Below are 16,035 nucleotides of genomic sequence, written 5' to 3' on the forward strand. Positions count from 1 at the left end.
ACCCCACTCCTTAATGGGCCAGAGTATGATAAATCTTGAAATTCGAATTAAAACTCATTTGGATAATTCACAATTCAAATTTGAGAGTTTTGACCAAATTTGATTTTTCGATTCGACCCTTAATAAATCTGCCCCTTAATATCTGATTATCTGTATATTTAATTTCAGGTAGCCAATGCCATGAAAAATTCTCTGCCATTTGATGCTCCGGACTCCTCCCAACAAGGACAAAAAGTGCTGAAAGTTGAAGTGACACCAACAGTTCCTCGCATCTCTAGAACGGCCATCACCACAGCCTCAATACGGCGGCATCGCTGGAGAAGGGAAGGTGAGTGATAACATCTTTTACTGGAAACCAATAAGTTCTCATAGGAAGAAAGTTTTGTGGAGAGCTTATGATGTCAGATTAAACAAATAATGTACAGTCTTGGTTTTGAGCATGTAAGTAATTTAGCAATGATACATACAGTATGGACAACAGTGCGTTGCAGTATTCTTTGCATTCTTCAAGAAGAGTTTTTTAAATACTCCACACACTAACATACATGTTGCAGCCAGCTAAATTGAAAAAAATATTGGAAGCAGAAGACAGATTACATGAATTAAGAGGAATGTGTCAGACCACTGTGGAACCTATTGTTCTTTCTGATATCTATGGGTCACCTTAAAGGAGAACTAAAGCATAACTAAAGAAGTAGGCTAGAAATGTTATACATTATGTTTTGGGCTTCTGTACCAGCCCAAGGCAACCACAGCCCTTTAGCAGGGAAGATGGTGGCTCCCTGTAACAAGTTTGAAGTCCTGGATCATTGTTGCTATTGAGAAGCTGAAACTTTAGGCTGGTGCAATAAGTTCATTATATAAAATATGACATTTTTAGCCACATTAATTTTTATGTTTTAGTTCTCCTTTAAAGGAGAAGGAAACCTACTAAAACAGTTTATTGCCAATAGATTAGCCACAATAGTGCAAGCTATAAGACTATATTTATTTTGTAGAATGCTTTACCATATTTGAGTAAACAGCTCTAGGAGCGCTCTCTGTTTGTTTAGGATAGCAGCTGCCATATTTGCTTGGTGTGACATCACTTCCTGCCTGAGTCTCTCCCTGCTCCCTCATAGCTTTGGGCTCAGATTACAGCAGGTAGGGAGAGAGGAGCAAACTGAGCATGCTCAAGGCCCTGCCCTTGAGGTTTATGCTGAAAACAGGAAGTCTGATACAGAAGTCCATGTATACACAATAGATGGAAGGAAATGCAGTGTTTCTTTTGATAGAGGACTCAGAGCAGCATTGCTTTGAGGGTTTACTGGTGTATTTATATAGACCTTTCTGATAAAGATTACTTAGTTTTAGCCTTTCCTTCTCCTTTAAGGAGGTGCCGTCATCCCACCCATTTATACATTAGTCATTGAGAGCAGAATATGTTTGTACTCTCTATATGGCAGATCTAAGAAAATTAATATCTTTACATGTGGTTAATAAAGGACTTTCCCTAATGCAGGGTATGTCACATTATAAATTACACACAGTGTAATATTAAACACAGAGCAGTTGCAGAATCAATTGTGTTATCACTATAACAATAAGTTATTCTTGTTTAGTTTTGTGTTCTTGACATATAGAGGCCCATTTATCAAAGGTCGAATTTTAAATTCATGTGAGTTTTTTTTAACTGTAATAAATTTGTATATACTTGAAATTCGATTGGGAAGTTATTTAAGAAAAAAATCAAATATCTAAAACTTGAACTAATATTAACGACCATGAAAACTTGAATCAAATTCGATTGGAATTCACCTTAACTCTAAACGAGTTGTTTCTCTGAAAAATAAATCGAATGTCAGGAAGGCTACTAACATCTTCAAATGGGTCACTGGACCTCTCCCACTGACTTATACAGGAAGTCGGCAGGTTTTAGGTGGCGAATAGTCAAATTAGAATTATTCCCAGGGTAAAGGTTTGATAAATCTCAAAATTCTAATTGAGTTTGGTAATTCACAATTCGAATTTGAGAGTTTTGATCAAAAAAAAAGTGAAAATTCGAATTTACTTTTCGACCTTTAATAAATCTGCCCCAATGTGTCTTGTGGTTAAATATAGTATTCAGAAGATGTTTGTGTTTCTGTTCTTCTTTTTCACTCTGTGCATAATTTCATTTAAATATTAATTCGAACATATTTAATTTAACTAATAAAATAAAGCAAAGAACCCCAGATCCCAATGCTTGCAGGGGAAAACACTTATTTATTCAGAGTGACAAGGGCTCTTTTTACAAAATCTTTGTCTTCATGCAAAATATCTGTGATGGAGTGTGGATTAAAATAATTCCCTATTTAGTGAAAATATTGCCTTTCGAGTCCGAAAATATGAATTTTTGCCTATGAAGAGTTTTGTGACAAAAAACAAACAAAAGAAATTAGGGCGTTCATATAATATAATAAGAGGGATGTTCTAGGTTTCAGAGCTCCACACTCGCTGCGTTATAAATAAAGTACACTTTGTCTGTATTTAAATCTTACAGAAAGCAAGAGGTTTTTTTTTCTTTTTAAATAAATAGGCTTCACTTATCGGGAGCAGTTTCCTTGGCCATTATTATCTATAATCTAAAACTCGGTTACAAGCAATTGCTCTGAGTCTGAATGGGACATGGGTTATATATCAAACAAAGGGTGTGTGGAGAAGATAAACAAGAACATCACAATTTAAAAATGGATACTGGATAGGACAAAATCCATCACTGCAAACATATCACAAAAATCTTTTGCATTTATTGGTTGTTCAGGATTTATTTAGACTCCTGTTTTCTTCCAGGCTTCTTTTCTCTGTTTGTATTTTTCTGTCTGTGGCAGTCCTCTTAATATAAGTCAGATCAATGTAAAAGTTAAAAGATGACAGCGCCTACTTTTGTACTTTATTCATACATTATAATTTTATTTTGGTTAATGTTCATTACCATGTGCTGTGCCCTCATATTCATTGATGTACATGTTCTGTATTCCAAACACTACTGTCTTAATTTCTCTCCAAAAATGCCACAGTCTGCTGGAGATTTTCAGATATGCTATACTCTGGCTATTAAATAACACACATAGAAGAACTGAGATGCAACCGATTGATAAAAGCACTAAAATGTTACCTATGTTGAATCCCAGATGGTTTTGACTTCACATGCGACTCGAACCCAGGCTCCCCGACCATGCGCATCATCAAAGACCTAGGGGCTAATCGCGAGGGGGATGTTCTTGTGTACACGACCCCCGAGACCTCCTCTCCAGATGATGCCTCAGAGGGTAGGCCAGTGATAAGAAAGCTGGGGCCAGTATGAGAGTGGGCTGGATAACCTCAGCCTGCCCAATCTCTGCCAGAAGTGCATGTATTAATTGGCCTGCAGTTTGTTAGATCTCTTTGTTCTTAAGCTCCATACGATATTTCATGCACTGGATAAGCCCAAGGCACAGGGAACTTGCTTTTTGGAATTCTCATTTCTAAGTACAGTCATATTACAGGTTTGTCATATAAAATCTCTTTTAAACTCTTTTTTTCTTTTACATTCTGGACTCTGTATTGTAACATTCACTAAAGGGCCCAACAAGTAAGAATCATGATAATGTGTGGATCCATCAGGAGTGAAGTAAACTCTAAAGTCACAGATATTGTTCACTTATTTGCCATTTTTTATATAGAGCAGAAAATAGGGGAATAAGTCAGGTGATGATGTTTGCATCTGACTATTCCAGTACATTGCTAAAATGTGTAAAGGTACAGTATATGTTATCCACAATGCTTGGGACCTGGGGGCTTTTCACATAAAGGTTTTTTCTGTAATTACTAAAAATCATTAAACATTAAATAAACCCAATCAGATTTTTCCACCAATATGGCTTAATGCAGCTTGGTTCTAAATATGGTACACTTTTATTATTATTATTATAGAGAAATTACAATTATTTGTTATAATGGACTCAATGGGAGATGTCCTTCACATAAGTTGGAGCTTTCTAGGTACGGAGTTTCCAGATAAGGGATTCCATACCTATATAAATGCACATATGAAGGGCAGCTAGAACCAATTGCCTGTTCTGATCAATGGCATGCACAAACAAAATGAAATTGGTTATCTGAAAACCCATTATCCAGGAACCTGTTATCAAGAAAGCTCCAAATCACTAGAAGGCCATCTCCCATAGACTCTTTTTTAATCAAATAATTAAAAATTTTAAACATGATTTACTTTTTCTCAATAATAATAAAACAGTGCCTTGTATTTGATCCAAACTAAGATATACACAGTCAATTCATATTGGAGGAAAATCAATCCTATTAGATTTATTTAATATGTAAATATCTTTTTAGCAGACTTCATTTATGAGGTTATATATATACAAAATACAGAAAGACCCATTATGCAGAAAACCTCAGGTTAAGCATTTTCGGATAACGGATCCTATACTGGTTAAAGTTAAGCATTGTACCTAAAACACAAATTGTAATATCCAATAAGCCGATTTAGATCATACATATAAGTGCAGATGACCTATTTAGGCTTACAGTTAGCATTAATGAAATGTTACCCTCTTTAATGTCACCCTAATATATTTATAAAGAGCATTTGAGTTGTGCCTGGGCTATCCCTACAACCAGCCAGCTATAATATTCAATACATGCTATCCGGAATATGAAGATAATTCAGGAACCAATATAACTGCACCTAAACAGCACTTGAAATGAGAATTCTCTTGTTCAGTTGATTAATTATGGCAGTATGCAAATTAACCAGGCAGCATGTGCATGTAACACGGAGCTGAATATGGGCTGGTGTTTGGCATTCTCTCGTTTCTAGTAGAAGGATGGAACTGCTGCTACTTTTAATACATACAGAACCATTTCACCCATAAGTATAAGTTTGTACGTTCCATGTGTTGGTTTCCATGGATGAGTACTGTGTGGGTGCTCTCTCTGGGGGGAGCGTGTGCAACATCATAAACACACTGAATTTTTCCTCATACAAACTGAACCACCCGTGGCATTATAACCTGGAAGAATGGACATTTCTCTTGTTGTTGGATCCTTAAGGAAAATTGTATAAGTCAGACATTCCGCTGTCTTTGATAATGCACAGAAAAAATCCCAATGTAAAAACATAAAAAGATTATTGTCTCACCATTAATATGTGGGGCCTGGGTGCTCATGGCCGAGACCTGCAGCTCAAGATGGAGGTATCCAACCAAAGAAGAAAACAACAGGCACTCACAGATCCCACAAACAGGCTTGTAAAAGAACTGAGAACTTTATTTAGGCCACAAAGTAGTTTAACACATAGCCTTACGCGTTTCATGCCAGTAGGCACTTAATCATAGGCTGTACTATCTTTTTATCTGTCTTTGCAAAGTTGGATCACGAGGCACTGTGATACAATCCAGGGGCCAGCCATCAAAGGAATGACACAAAGGAAAATGTTTAGGAAAGGTTTATGCTGCTCCTGTATTTGAAGAAAATGAGACATTAAGATATTTGATTTATATTTAGCTTATATTACAAACCATAATTATTACCCTTGTTTGCTAACATAGGTACTAAGTGCACAATATCAACAAATTGGCTATCCCCCTCCACCTGTAAAAGTTGTGCTTATTCTAGATGTTGTGTGTTATGTTAAGTCTTCATTATAAGATAAAGGACATTGTGAATATGTGTCCGACTGTTATTGTACAATTTGGAGGAGGATTCAGCCTGGCACATTTTGCCCCGACATGACCCAGACTTTTCACTGCAGCTTTATATACCAATGCTCGTGAACAAAACCATGTGGTGTGCCTTTATACATCATATTTGTACCTCTTTATTCATATGCTTGTGCGGTTCTCATCCAGGTGACTCAAAAGTAATGCAAACCATTTCTTTAAATACATCTTTATAGACTGCACACACACACGCACATGTTCTGAGTTGGTGTTTATTTCACTGTTACAAATGGTGAACAAGCAGGCAACTTGGAGAAAGTCCAAGCAAACAACTCAAAAATGCCATAGACTTAACTTGTAAGCCCTGCCTTTTATCATGCTAACAGAACTGTATCACATCACTAAGGAACAATTAATGGTAACGCCTTAAATATGGTGTCATGGGCCACCAAGCAAAGGCTTAAAGTCGATTACAGGTACAGGTGAAAAATCTGTATTTCATGTTAATGGAACAGTAACACCAGAAAATGAAAGCGTTTAATAGTAATTAAAATATAATTTACTGTTGCCCTGCACTGATAAATCTGGTGTGATTTTTTTCTTCAGAAACACTAATATAGTTGTATAGAAATCTATAAATAAGCTGCTGTGTTGCAGCGGGGACAGCCATTCAGGCGAGAAAAGGCCCAGGTTACTTAGCAGATAGCAAATAAATTCTGTAGAATATAATGGTGTTCTATAGAGCTAGTCAGAAATCCACTATTTAATCTGTGCCATTTAATCCTTTTTCCACCATTACCGCCATTGCTACACAGCATAGTTGTGTTTGTGAAGCAAACATCCGTTTTTAATAGTGCAGAACAACCATACATTCTGCACTATTAAAGCGCTTTCATGCCTTGGTGTTACTGTTCCTTCAAGGGCAGACTGTAGCTTGATGCATGGAATCCATGCTTACAAAGGGAATGAAGTAAAAGCCATTCAGATCATTATAAGAGGAGACCTGAAACCAGGGAACTGATCATTGGCTTGGGGAGATGCTGCTGCTGCATGTGTGCTCAGGCTCTGCTGCATTGTACCTGCTTGATTGCAGCACTAACACCCTTTATGCATCTGCTTGCATTGGATATGATCCCTGGCAATTCCAGATCACAATATGACATTTTCAGGCAGCTAAGGTTGATATTAATCTTTAATGTGAAATAATTTGCACCCCATTTAGTCAGATATGGCTAAGAAATGTATATATGGTTACATAGTGCACTTCCTCCTTTTCCACAGTGGGCAGCAGATAAAGCATTCTTCATTCTTCCATTCCCAAATTCAGCCATCAGCCGAGAATACAACATTTTAATGCCTCAGTCTCCATCATATCGACCTTATACTGTAGATGAAATTTAAGGGTTTTCTTGGTTAATATGCATGACTTCTCAATACAGATATTACTATTCATCAAATTTTTTATTTCTGGAATTCTGCAATCTAATGATATTGATAGCTTATCGGTATTGGACTGCCTTTTTTACCAATAACACATGTTCAATGAAATGATATAAATGCAATAGAATGGATTTGGAATGCTGTCACTGCATTAACATAGGCGCTTAGTCTTGCTCCTGTTGATAGGTTCAGCAAACTCTAACATCAAATCCTATAACAGGATATTTGTTTTGCTTTTTCTTTTTTTAGGACCTGAAGGGACATTAACAGGAGAAGACATTCTCAACATTACTGATGCAGATGAGGGATTTTCATCTGCAGCATCTGTTAGTAGTCAGCCTTTATCAGGCAAACAGACTTCTTCTTCAAGGAGTGGATCAAGAAAAGGAGGCAGTGTGCGTTCGGTTAAGGAGAAAGAACCACCGACTCAAACAAAGCCTAGTGAAAGTGCTCGGGATAGCACACCTAGAAAGCAGCACGTCCCTGTAGCAGCAGATCCAACACTTGAAGGGATAGAGCTATCTCCAATGAAGAAGCCACTAAGCCTTCCAGCAGGCCAGGTGGTGCCCAAAGCCAGTAGCATAAGTCTGATCCGAACCTCCAGTACTTCATCTAGTAAATCATTTGACTATGTAAATGGCAGTAAAGCAGGGGGCAGCAGTGGGATTGATACCAACCTCTCTGCCTGCAACACCAACAGGTTTTCAACTATTAGCCTACAGGAGGACAGACTAGTTCATACAATGGAAGGTAAAGACCTCCTGTCTCCTGGTGCCCCATTGACCAAACAGTCTCGATCCCCGAGTTTTAATATGCAGTTAATATCACAGGTGTAATTGTCTCTATATCCCCCCTGCTCATCAGTGCTGCATTACTGTGCATCATTGCACGTGAACAAAGACCTTGTCTGTCATTTTGTTTCCTAAAAACAGTTCTCCCCCTCCCCATTTATTCCCAAATTAAAAATCTGTATTCTATAGTGAGAGCAATAGAAATAATTTTCCATCCACTGCAAATATTTAACATGTGCTTTTGTAATTTTTTCCTTTCAACTGCTTCTGTTTAAAGGGGCAGTATATTCCCCTTATCAACATGAGTGCGAAGAATAAGGCTTGTGCTGAACATACTTTTTTTCCTATTGTTTTATTCCTCTATGTTATTTTGTGAGCCAACAGGCAGACAATAAGATTAACAGAACACAGATAATCTGCTGCATAATGGACTCCAATGTATCTGTGTTCTGTATCACATGGACTTAAAATATAAGAATAGTCACATCTCCTGTAGGACTTTACCAGTTATTGGACATCATATTCATCAATGGATAAACAGTATGGCCTTGTGGGCTGTGCTTTGTTTCACAAAATCCATGGAAAAGACTTTTGAGCATTTAAAAAAAAAAAAAAGTAATTCATGAACAGATTCTGCCGGACAAAGAACTCAGAGGGAGAGTGAAACATACTGCTTTTGTTTAGCTTTTCATTTTATAGCTTGTCTGAAGTATCTAAATGTATTTGGTCTTGGAAGGTCAGTGCAGCTGAGTCTGCCGATGTATAGATTTCTCACCCTCATCGAACAGGCTTTGCAACCAAATATGTTTTTTCATCCATGCCTCGTTCACCAGGAAGTACTGGATAGCTGTACTAAACACATTCTTTTTGGTATGAAGTTTTCTGCAACAGCTGTTTTTTTACCTTGTTCTTGTAGCTCCTAGCTGTGTTCATTATTTATTTGGACAAATAAGTAATTTTAGTGCATCCTTATGATCTTGGCATAATGCAACTCCTGTGCAGTTTATGGCATAACTGTAGATGTCTGTTCTAGCTGGAAATGATTTACTTTTTGCTGGATAATGGATTTTCTTGGATTGACTTGTTTATCTCATGGATGGGAAAGCTCCTGCTATCTGCATGCTGTATAAATATCCTGATTGCTGATTGGGTATGCTGGCTGGCTAATAAGCAGCTACTGGCGCCCCCTAAACTGGTTTGATAAGTTGCTGCTAATTGCTACCCTCACTTAATGGACAAGGAGAGGGGAAGTTGTATATGATGTAGTATAAATGCTTTTGGTTCTTTTATATTGTATTTTTGTAGCTAGCAATACAGTCCTGTGAAAGGGGAACAATGGCCTTTGTGCTTGACAGCTGATAGTATGGTTGCCTCTGTTTTAAGGTACTGAGGCATCTGGGCTAATAGTGTCTTCATTTTCAAAGTTATTTTATTTGCCACTTTAACCCTGGATTGCTATCAGCTACCTTATTTCATATATTACCCACCTGTACTCAGGGAAGATACTGAATTTGACCTCTATTTTAGAGTAGAAGTATTTGGAGGTGCAATTGCCATGTGGTATTAGGGTTGCCACCTATTCTGGAAAAAAAATTCCGGCCTTCCTATATATTTATCTTTTTTCCCTATTAATAACATTGGGATAAACCATAATTTTTATTGGCCAGGTGGCAACCCTGTGTGGTATATTCCAGGGCACTGCGATAAGAAACTACTCCAGCTCAATGGTTTTTAGGGTTCACAGGGATGCTCAATGTCTATATTTCTGCCTGCATGCTTCTGAAAATCTACTACAGCCCTCCTCCAAATGCCTGTGGGTATGAACATTTATTCCAAATGATCAACAAATTCAGTTATTTAGCACACATTGACTTTTTGGCACCAACAAACTCACGCACTGCCATGTGCAAAAGCTGGAAGGCTGGGTTTGCTACTTTTATTGGTGTGCACAAAAACATGTGCAAATTCTGGGAGGGTTGGGGTACAGCCTCCTATGATTAAACTTTAACACTCACAACAAAAACATTTAATCCAGGCTTCAGAAGCATTTACACAAGCACCTGCAGACTCTTGTAGTCGCAAAATGTTGCGACCCTCCTCAAATGCATCTATCATGTTCACAATGGAATTAGAATGTAGACATGGGACATTTTGTTATTGCAGTTCTCCCGGCACAGAATGATGTCTTTGAGAAAGATCTAAGACAATTGTGGTAAGGCAAGATAAATGGAAAAGCTACATCTAACATTCCTGTACGAAGTCACAAAACCGTTGTCAGAATATTTGCATTCATCATTCCGCAGGCCAGTGCTTGCCATTTGATGTATATATATATATATATATATATATGGATAAAACAGTGTGTATAATACCCAGGAGACTCCATCCAAACAGCATTAATTTATTTTCAGTGTACAAAAGCAAAGAACCTTTATTTTAGGCTGATACACATTTAAATTGAACCTTGCTTTTTTGCAGAGTATATATATTCTACCTATTGCTTTCATCTAAAAGTGATTTCTTTTTATTAAACATTGCACATGGATTAAAAGCCTCTTAGGATGAGTGGCAAGTGACCCCAAACTAGTCATTTTCTTCGCTTATCCTAATGCCGCACATTTGCGTCTGCTTTGTCCTGTGGTATAATGCTTAGCAATTTAGTAAACCGAGGAATAGTTCCATGTGTAGAACTTCAAATCTCACAATGGCTGAACTGAAAATATAGTGACCCCACTAACACTGACCCACTAGCAGAGACACAAAACAATGCAGATTTAGAAAACTATTTACTGGTTACAACTGAAGAGCATTAGTTTATGTGGCTCTGTCCCAGGGAAAGTCCAGTATAATGTCACTATGCTGCTGTTGAGCCTCACATTAGCCATTAGCTTAGGGTTGGATATCCTTATAGTGCCCTGATATCATAAAAACAACTGGGATTTGATAAAGATATGTGTTTGTGTGTATACATACACATACAGTACATATACATATAGACTATATGGCCAAACATATCTGGACACCTGCATGTCCAACATCTCACTGTGGAACTGAGTATTAATGTTCTCTGGTCATATGAGAAGGCTTTCTTGTACATGTCGGAACATTGTTGGCGGCTTTCATTCAGCCAAAAGGGCAGTAATGCTGAGTGATCAGGCTTGTTTTGCAGTTGGCATTTCTAAATACAATCAATTAAAAATTATTTACCGTTTCTGAAATAATAAAGTTTATCTTCACTATTCCTCTCATAGCATCTGTTTCTCCTCAATCTGTCTTCACTCAGGAGTTGGGTGTTGGTTGAATGATCCAATATATCTTATAGGGGGGCTCCTTTTCCCTAGAAGATGTATTAGAGCTCACGCTATCAGGGCCACTCCAGCCATGAGGCAAGGTAAGAATCTTGCGGAGCGGCAAAAAGCTGCCTCTGGTAACTTTAACAGCCGAATTTCAGTTTTTCAAAACAGAAATTCAGCTCTTCTAGTGCAGTGAGTGTAATAGCGCTCACTACACTAGCGATCCAGCCCCTCCTCGACCCGCTCCGAAATTACAAGTTAGAAGCGTGGAGCAGGAGGGGGCGGCAGCAGTCCCTGAAACGCTCCTGCAGTCTATTAAAATCACCAGATGTCTCTCTACATGCAGAATTTGTGCAAAAGGCAGTTATTTTGTTAGATTTGTTTGTACTGGAATCAAGTTATTTGAGTGAGCTCTAATACATCTGCTAGGAAAGGGAGCTTTTCGGATAAGATATATCGGATTATTCATCCATTCACCCAACTGCTGCATGAAGAGAGAATGAAGAGTGAAAATAAACTTGATTATTTCAGAAACATTGAAGAATTTTTAAATGATTGTATTTAGAAAGTTTCTTACTTCAGTATGAGGAAGCTTACATTACATTTTCATTTTTGTGATACTTCCTCTTTAAGGTCAGGGCTATTCTGCGTGCAGTTCAGCAAGCCAATTCTGTATGCATCTGTCTGTGCATGGGGGAATTAACATTCTGAAACAGGAGAAGTCCTTCTCCAAACTGTAGCCACAAACAGGAAGCACATAATTCTCATTGGATGGTGCATTTGAACCAATGGTCCTAACCTAAATTCTCCTGACATCCCCCAGACCCAATGGACTGCCATATTGTACCGTGTGCTTCATCACTCTCGACAACTTGTGTTCACTGTCCCAACAACCATTACACAACTAAAGCCATTGACTGTCATTGCACACAGTCATGTTAACTTTGTGTGTAACTATCCGCCCATGGAAACCAGAGTTAATAATTTCTGAAATTGATGTTGTTTTAGTGTTGCTTTCAGGGACAGTTTGCAGTTTGGATGGCGTATTCCAACGTAGGAACTTCTATCACATCTATTTGAGTTTGTGTGACCTAGATGTTTTCACTTCACTTACGTTTGGATGACACCCCCATATGTACGGCTAAAGCTGATTATGTATTGAAAGCTCTGCTCATGGGGGGACGGGTCACATTCATTTATTGCAACTACTTTCAGTGCATGGAAAGAACAAGCTGATTTAGTTGCTGATTCAGTGTATGGGAGGATATGGGTTCAATGTAATTACACTAGGGTAACTTGTCTGATAATTTATGTATTTATTCTTCCACGGAGTTTGATGATAAGAATTTGGGTTCGGGGAAATAATTTATTTTTATAGAACAGAGAAGTATAAACAAAGCTGTTTATTTTATGTTTATGTCATATGAATCATGTACCCAGGCCTTTCCTAGGTTGCTCTTAATTTGATTTTATTGAAACCTTTAGATTTCTGCATTCTGTCTTTGGAGCATTGCAACATGGAAGCACAGTTTGGTTTTAGCTTTAATTTTATATTAGTTTTGCTGGTATCGCCGCTTCCCTTTTTTCTGTGTTATTGCTGTGCATTGTGTTGGGAAATTACATACAAATAATACAGTTTTGTTTCTCATTTGCAGATATATACTCTACTTTTTTTGCTACAAATCCAGAGCCTTAAAAAGTGAGAAAATGCTAGACTGGCGCTAATGAAATACAGTAGAAGCCTGACTTTGCATCCCCAGATTTAAATTTTTTCTGGAATTGATGCTGTTTTATTGCAGTTCCAATTTGTTGCAGACAATCTGCAGTTTTTCTTTCCCACATTTAACGGTTTCCCAGAATTTACACTGTTTTGATGCAGTATTCTGGGAGACGTAAAAATCAAGGTTCTATTAGAGCTGCTAATTAACCAAATTTGAAGGAAAAGATCATCCCAGATAAATGAAAAAAAAAAATCGGGGAAAAAAGCACTACCCCCATCTAAGGGGTATATTTATCAAAGAGTGAAGTAAGAGATCGCCACAGTCCTCTAGAGTGAAATTTCACCACTATACATTCATTTCTATGGGATTTTTAAAATAGTATTTATCAATGGGTGAAAGTTCATCCTTTGATAAATATGCCTTTCAAAATCCCATAGAAATGAATGGAGAGTGGCGGAATTTTGCTCTAGAGGACTGTGGCGACCTCTAACTTCACTCTTTGATAAATATACCCCTAAGAGTGTCTGTAAATACTTTTAATCCTCATTTGTGTAACTACATTTGAGAACAATTTAAAAATTGTAGGCCAAAAAAAGTGTTGTGTTCTGTAGCCCAGTGCTGTATAGTCCCATTACTCTAATGACTTAAACTAAATGAATTGGCTGAATGCATAGGATTTGTCCCTACCTTTTCTAGTGAGCTATTCTAGTCTTTGCAGTGCCGTAAAAGCAACTAGTCATGTCTTAAAGGGGTTGTTCACCTTTAACATGTAGTATGTTATAGAATGGTCAATTCTAATCAACTTTACAATTGGTCTTCATTATTTTATTTTTTTTTAATAGTTTTTGAATTATTAGTCTTTTTCTTCTGATTTTTTTTTCTAGCTTTCAAATGGGAGTCACTGACCCCATCTAAAGAACGGATGCTCTGTAAGGCTACACAGTTATTGTTACTGCTCATATTTCTGATCAGGCCTCTCCTATTCATAGTCCAGTCTCTTATTCAGCTCAATGCATAGTTGCTAGGGTAATTTGGGCCCTAGCAACCAGATCGCTGAAACTGCAAACTGGAGAGCTGCTGAATAAAAAGCTAAATAACGCAAAAAGCACAAATAATAAATGAAAACCAATTGCAAATTGCCTCAGAATATCACTCTCTGAGATAACTTTTAGTATGATATGAAGGGCAACAACCCCTTTAAGTGCACCCAATGGCTCCCCAGACTTTCTTTCCTGATTACGGCTCTCTGCTAGATTGGAACTAGTCTGCACTGAGACAACAAAAAAGGTCATTTAGCAAGGGCACAAATCCCCACCTGCACTATATGATTATATCTAGTAGTGTTCTCAGAGTCTATTTAGCTCTGTACCTTAGAATAAACCAATGAGCATATCCCAGGCTTTCAGCAGCATCATCGTAAGTAAGAAATTCATCAGGGCAAAGTGAAAGTATTGAGTTGTACTTGGGCCATTTTCAATGCTAGGGGATAGCTGGGGTTATGGAATAAAAGGCACTAAGTTTGCACAGGGGCTGTAACCTATAGCAACCAAGCAGCAGCTAGAACTTACTAGTCACCTGTTTGAATGCAAGCATCTTATTGGTTGCCATGGGCCTTATATTACATATGGGGGATAATGTATTAACCAAAATTCTCCAGCAGAGCAGTGTGATATATTTTGTGCTATTCTACTGTTAAATGTATCTCCTGTTTCCTGTTACAAGACATAGATTTGTAAATGTCAACCTCTTCTGTATAACTGGTCTGGGTGTGTTACTGTCCTGCCTTTGCTGAGCGGGAGGGTTGTATCCGTGCTGCCTCTCTCACACATTCCTTATCATGCTGGACTAGAGAATGGGAGTCTGCTGCTTCGCTGATGTACCAATGTCCTGTAGTATATGTGCCTCTATTATTTGTAAACGTCACAATTCCATCATGTCCCGCTCTGCCGACACTACCGACTGCCCATTGGGACCAGTGTATTCTTATCATTTCTGCTTGAAACGGAGAACATCTAAACGACCACTTTATCCGATGCATGCCGGCCATATTTATGTCTCTTGCCGAGAACTAGTAACTGCTGTACAACTTTTGTTCAAATGTGAAACTTCGTTGCTGTCGACCATGTAAATATCTATACCAGAGTAAAAGAAATTATTTTAATTCATTGTAAATAAAGATGTACAAACTTCAGAATCAGTAAGAATATATAAGAATATCTATAATATGTGAAATAAATATTGTAATGTTTCTGGCTGCAAGTGTCTTCTTTTATTCGTCACTCTTTTATTGACTTACCCTTTAGAGTAAGATAACCTTAAACGTTATGACAATGTGCTCAGTTGAGTTGTTTTCAGATTGTTCACTAGAAATAAAGATTTTTTTTTTTCAATTGCTTTCCATTTTGTTTATCGTTTTCCCAAAATGAAAGTTTAATGTTCGTGTCTCTAGTGTTTCAGTCTGGCAGCTCAGTGATCCAGGAGCATTTTGAATTGTTATAATTTGCTACATGGGGAGACACATTTATCAAGGGTCGAATTTCGAATGCATGCAAGTTTTTTTTAAACACCAATAAATTCGAAATTTGACCAATTTAAAAAAAAATTTAAAGTCTGACGAATTGAATCGACCCAAAAACTTTTCTCTGAAAAAAATCAAATGTCAGGAAGGCTTGCAAACATCACCAAATTGATCCCTGGACCTCTCTCATTGACTTATACAGTAATTCGGCAGGTTATAGGTGGCGAATAGTCTAATTCGAGTTCTTAAAGGGCCAGAGTATGATAACTCTCGAAATTTGAATTCAAATTAAAACTCAAATTGAGTTTGAATAATTCAGAATTAAAATTTGAGAGTTTTGACCCTTAATTAAGATGCCCCTTAATATCTCATTATCTTAATAATTAATTTCATAATTCGAATGAGAGTTTTGACCAAAAAAAAATTTCAATTCGAATTTTCACTTCAACCCGAATTGCTACGAATTGCTACATGCCCCCTGACTCACATTATCACAAAATCACACCATACACTACACAGGAGTCTAAGACCCAGCATGAGATGCATAGTGCAGTGCCCTGTCCTTACACGTACTATAGGGTATGTACATTA

The 16,035-nt window shown here is 37.5% G+C and overlaps 1 protein-coding gene across 14 annotated transcripts in view; it reads left to right on the forward strand.

Annotated features, from left to right (window-relative positions):
• LOC108703050 (protein FAM126B) overlaps positions 1-13,165 on the forward strand; it is a 53,196-nt gene extending 40,031 nt beyond the window's left edge. For 13 of the 14 annotated variants that reach the window (XM_018238976.2, XM_018238981.2, XM_018238977.2 and 10 more), the window contains 3 exons: positions 169-328; positions 3,153-3,290; positions 7,371-13,165. In XM_018238976.2, coding sequence (XP_018094465.1) covers positions 169-328; positions 3,153-3,290; positions 7,371-7,957 — 885 coding nt within the window. In that variant the 3' untranslated portion in view covers positions 7,958-13,165. The remainder of the gene's footprint in view (positions 1-168; positions 329-3,152; positions 3,291-7,370) is intronic. The other variant, XM_018238985.2, reaches the window with a different exon arrangement.
• The last annotated feature ends 2,870 nt before the right edge of the window (positions 13,166-16,035 follow it).

The sequence above is a fragment of the Xenopus laevis genome, chromosome 9_10S, assembly GCF_017654675.1.
Source record: "Xenopus laevis strain J_2021 chromosome 9_10S, Xenopus_laevis_v10.1, whole genome shotgun sequence".
Taxonomy (NCBI): Eukaryota; Metazoa; Chordata; class Amphibia; order Anura; family Pipidae; genus Xenopus; species Xenopus laevis.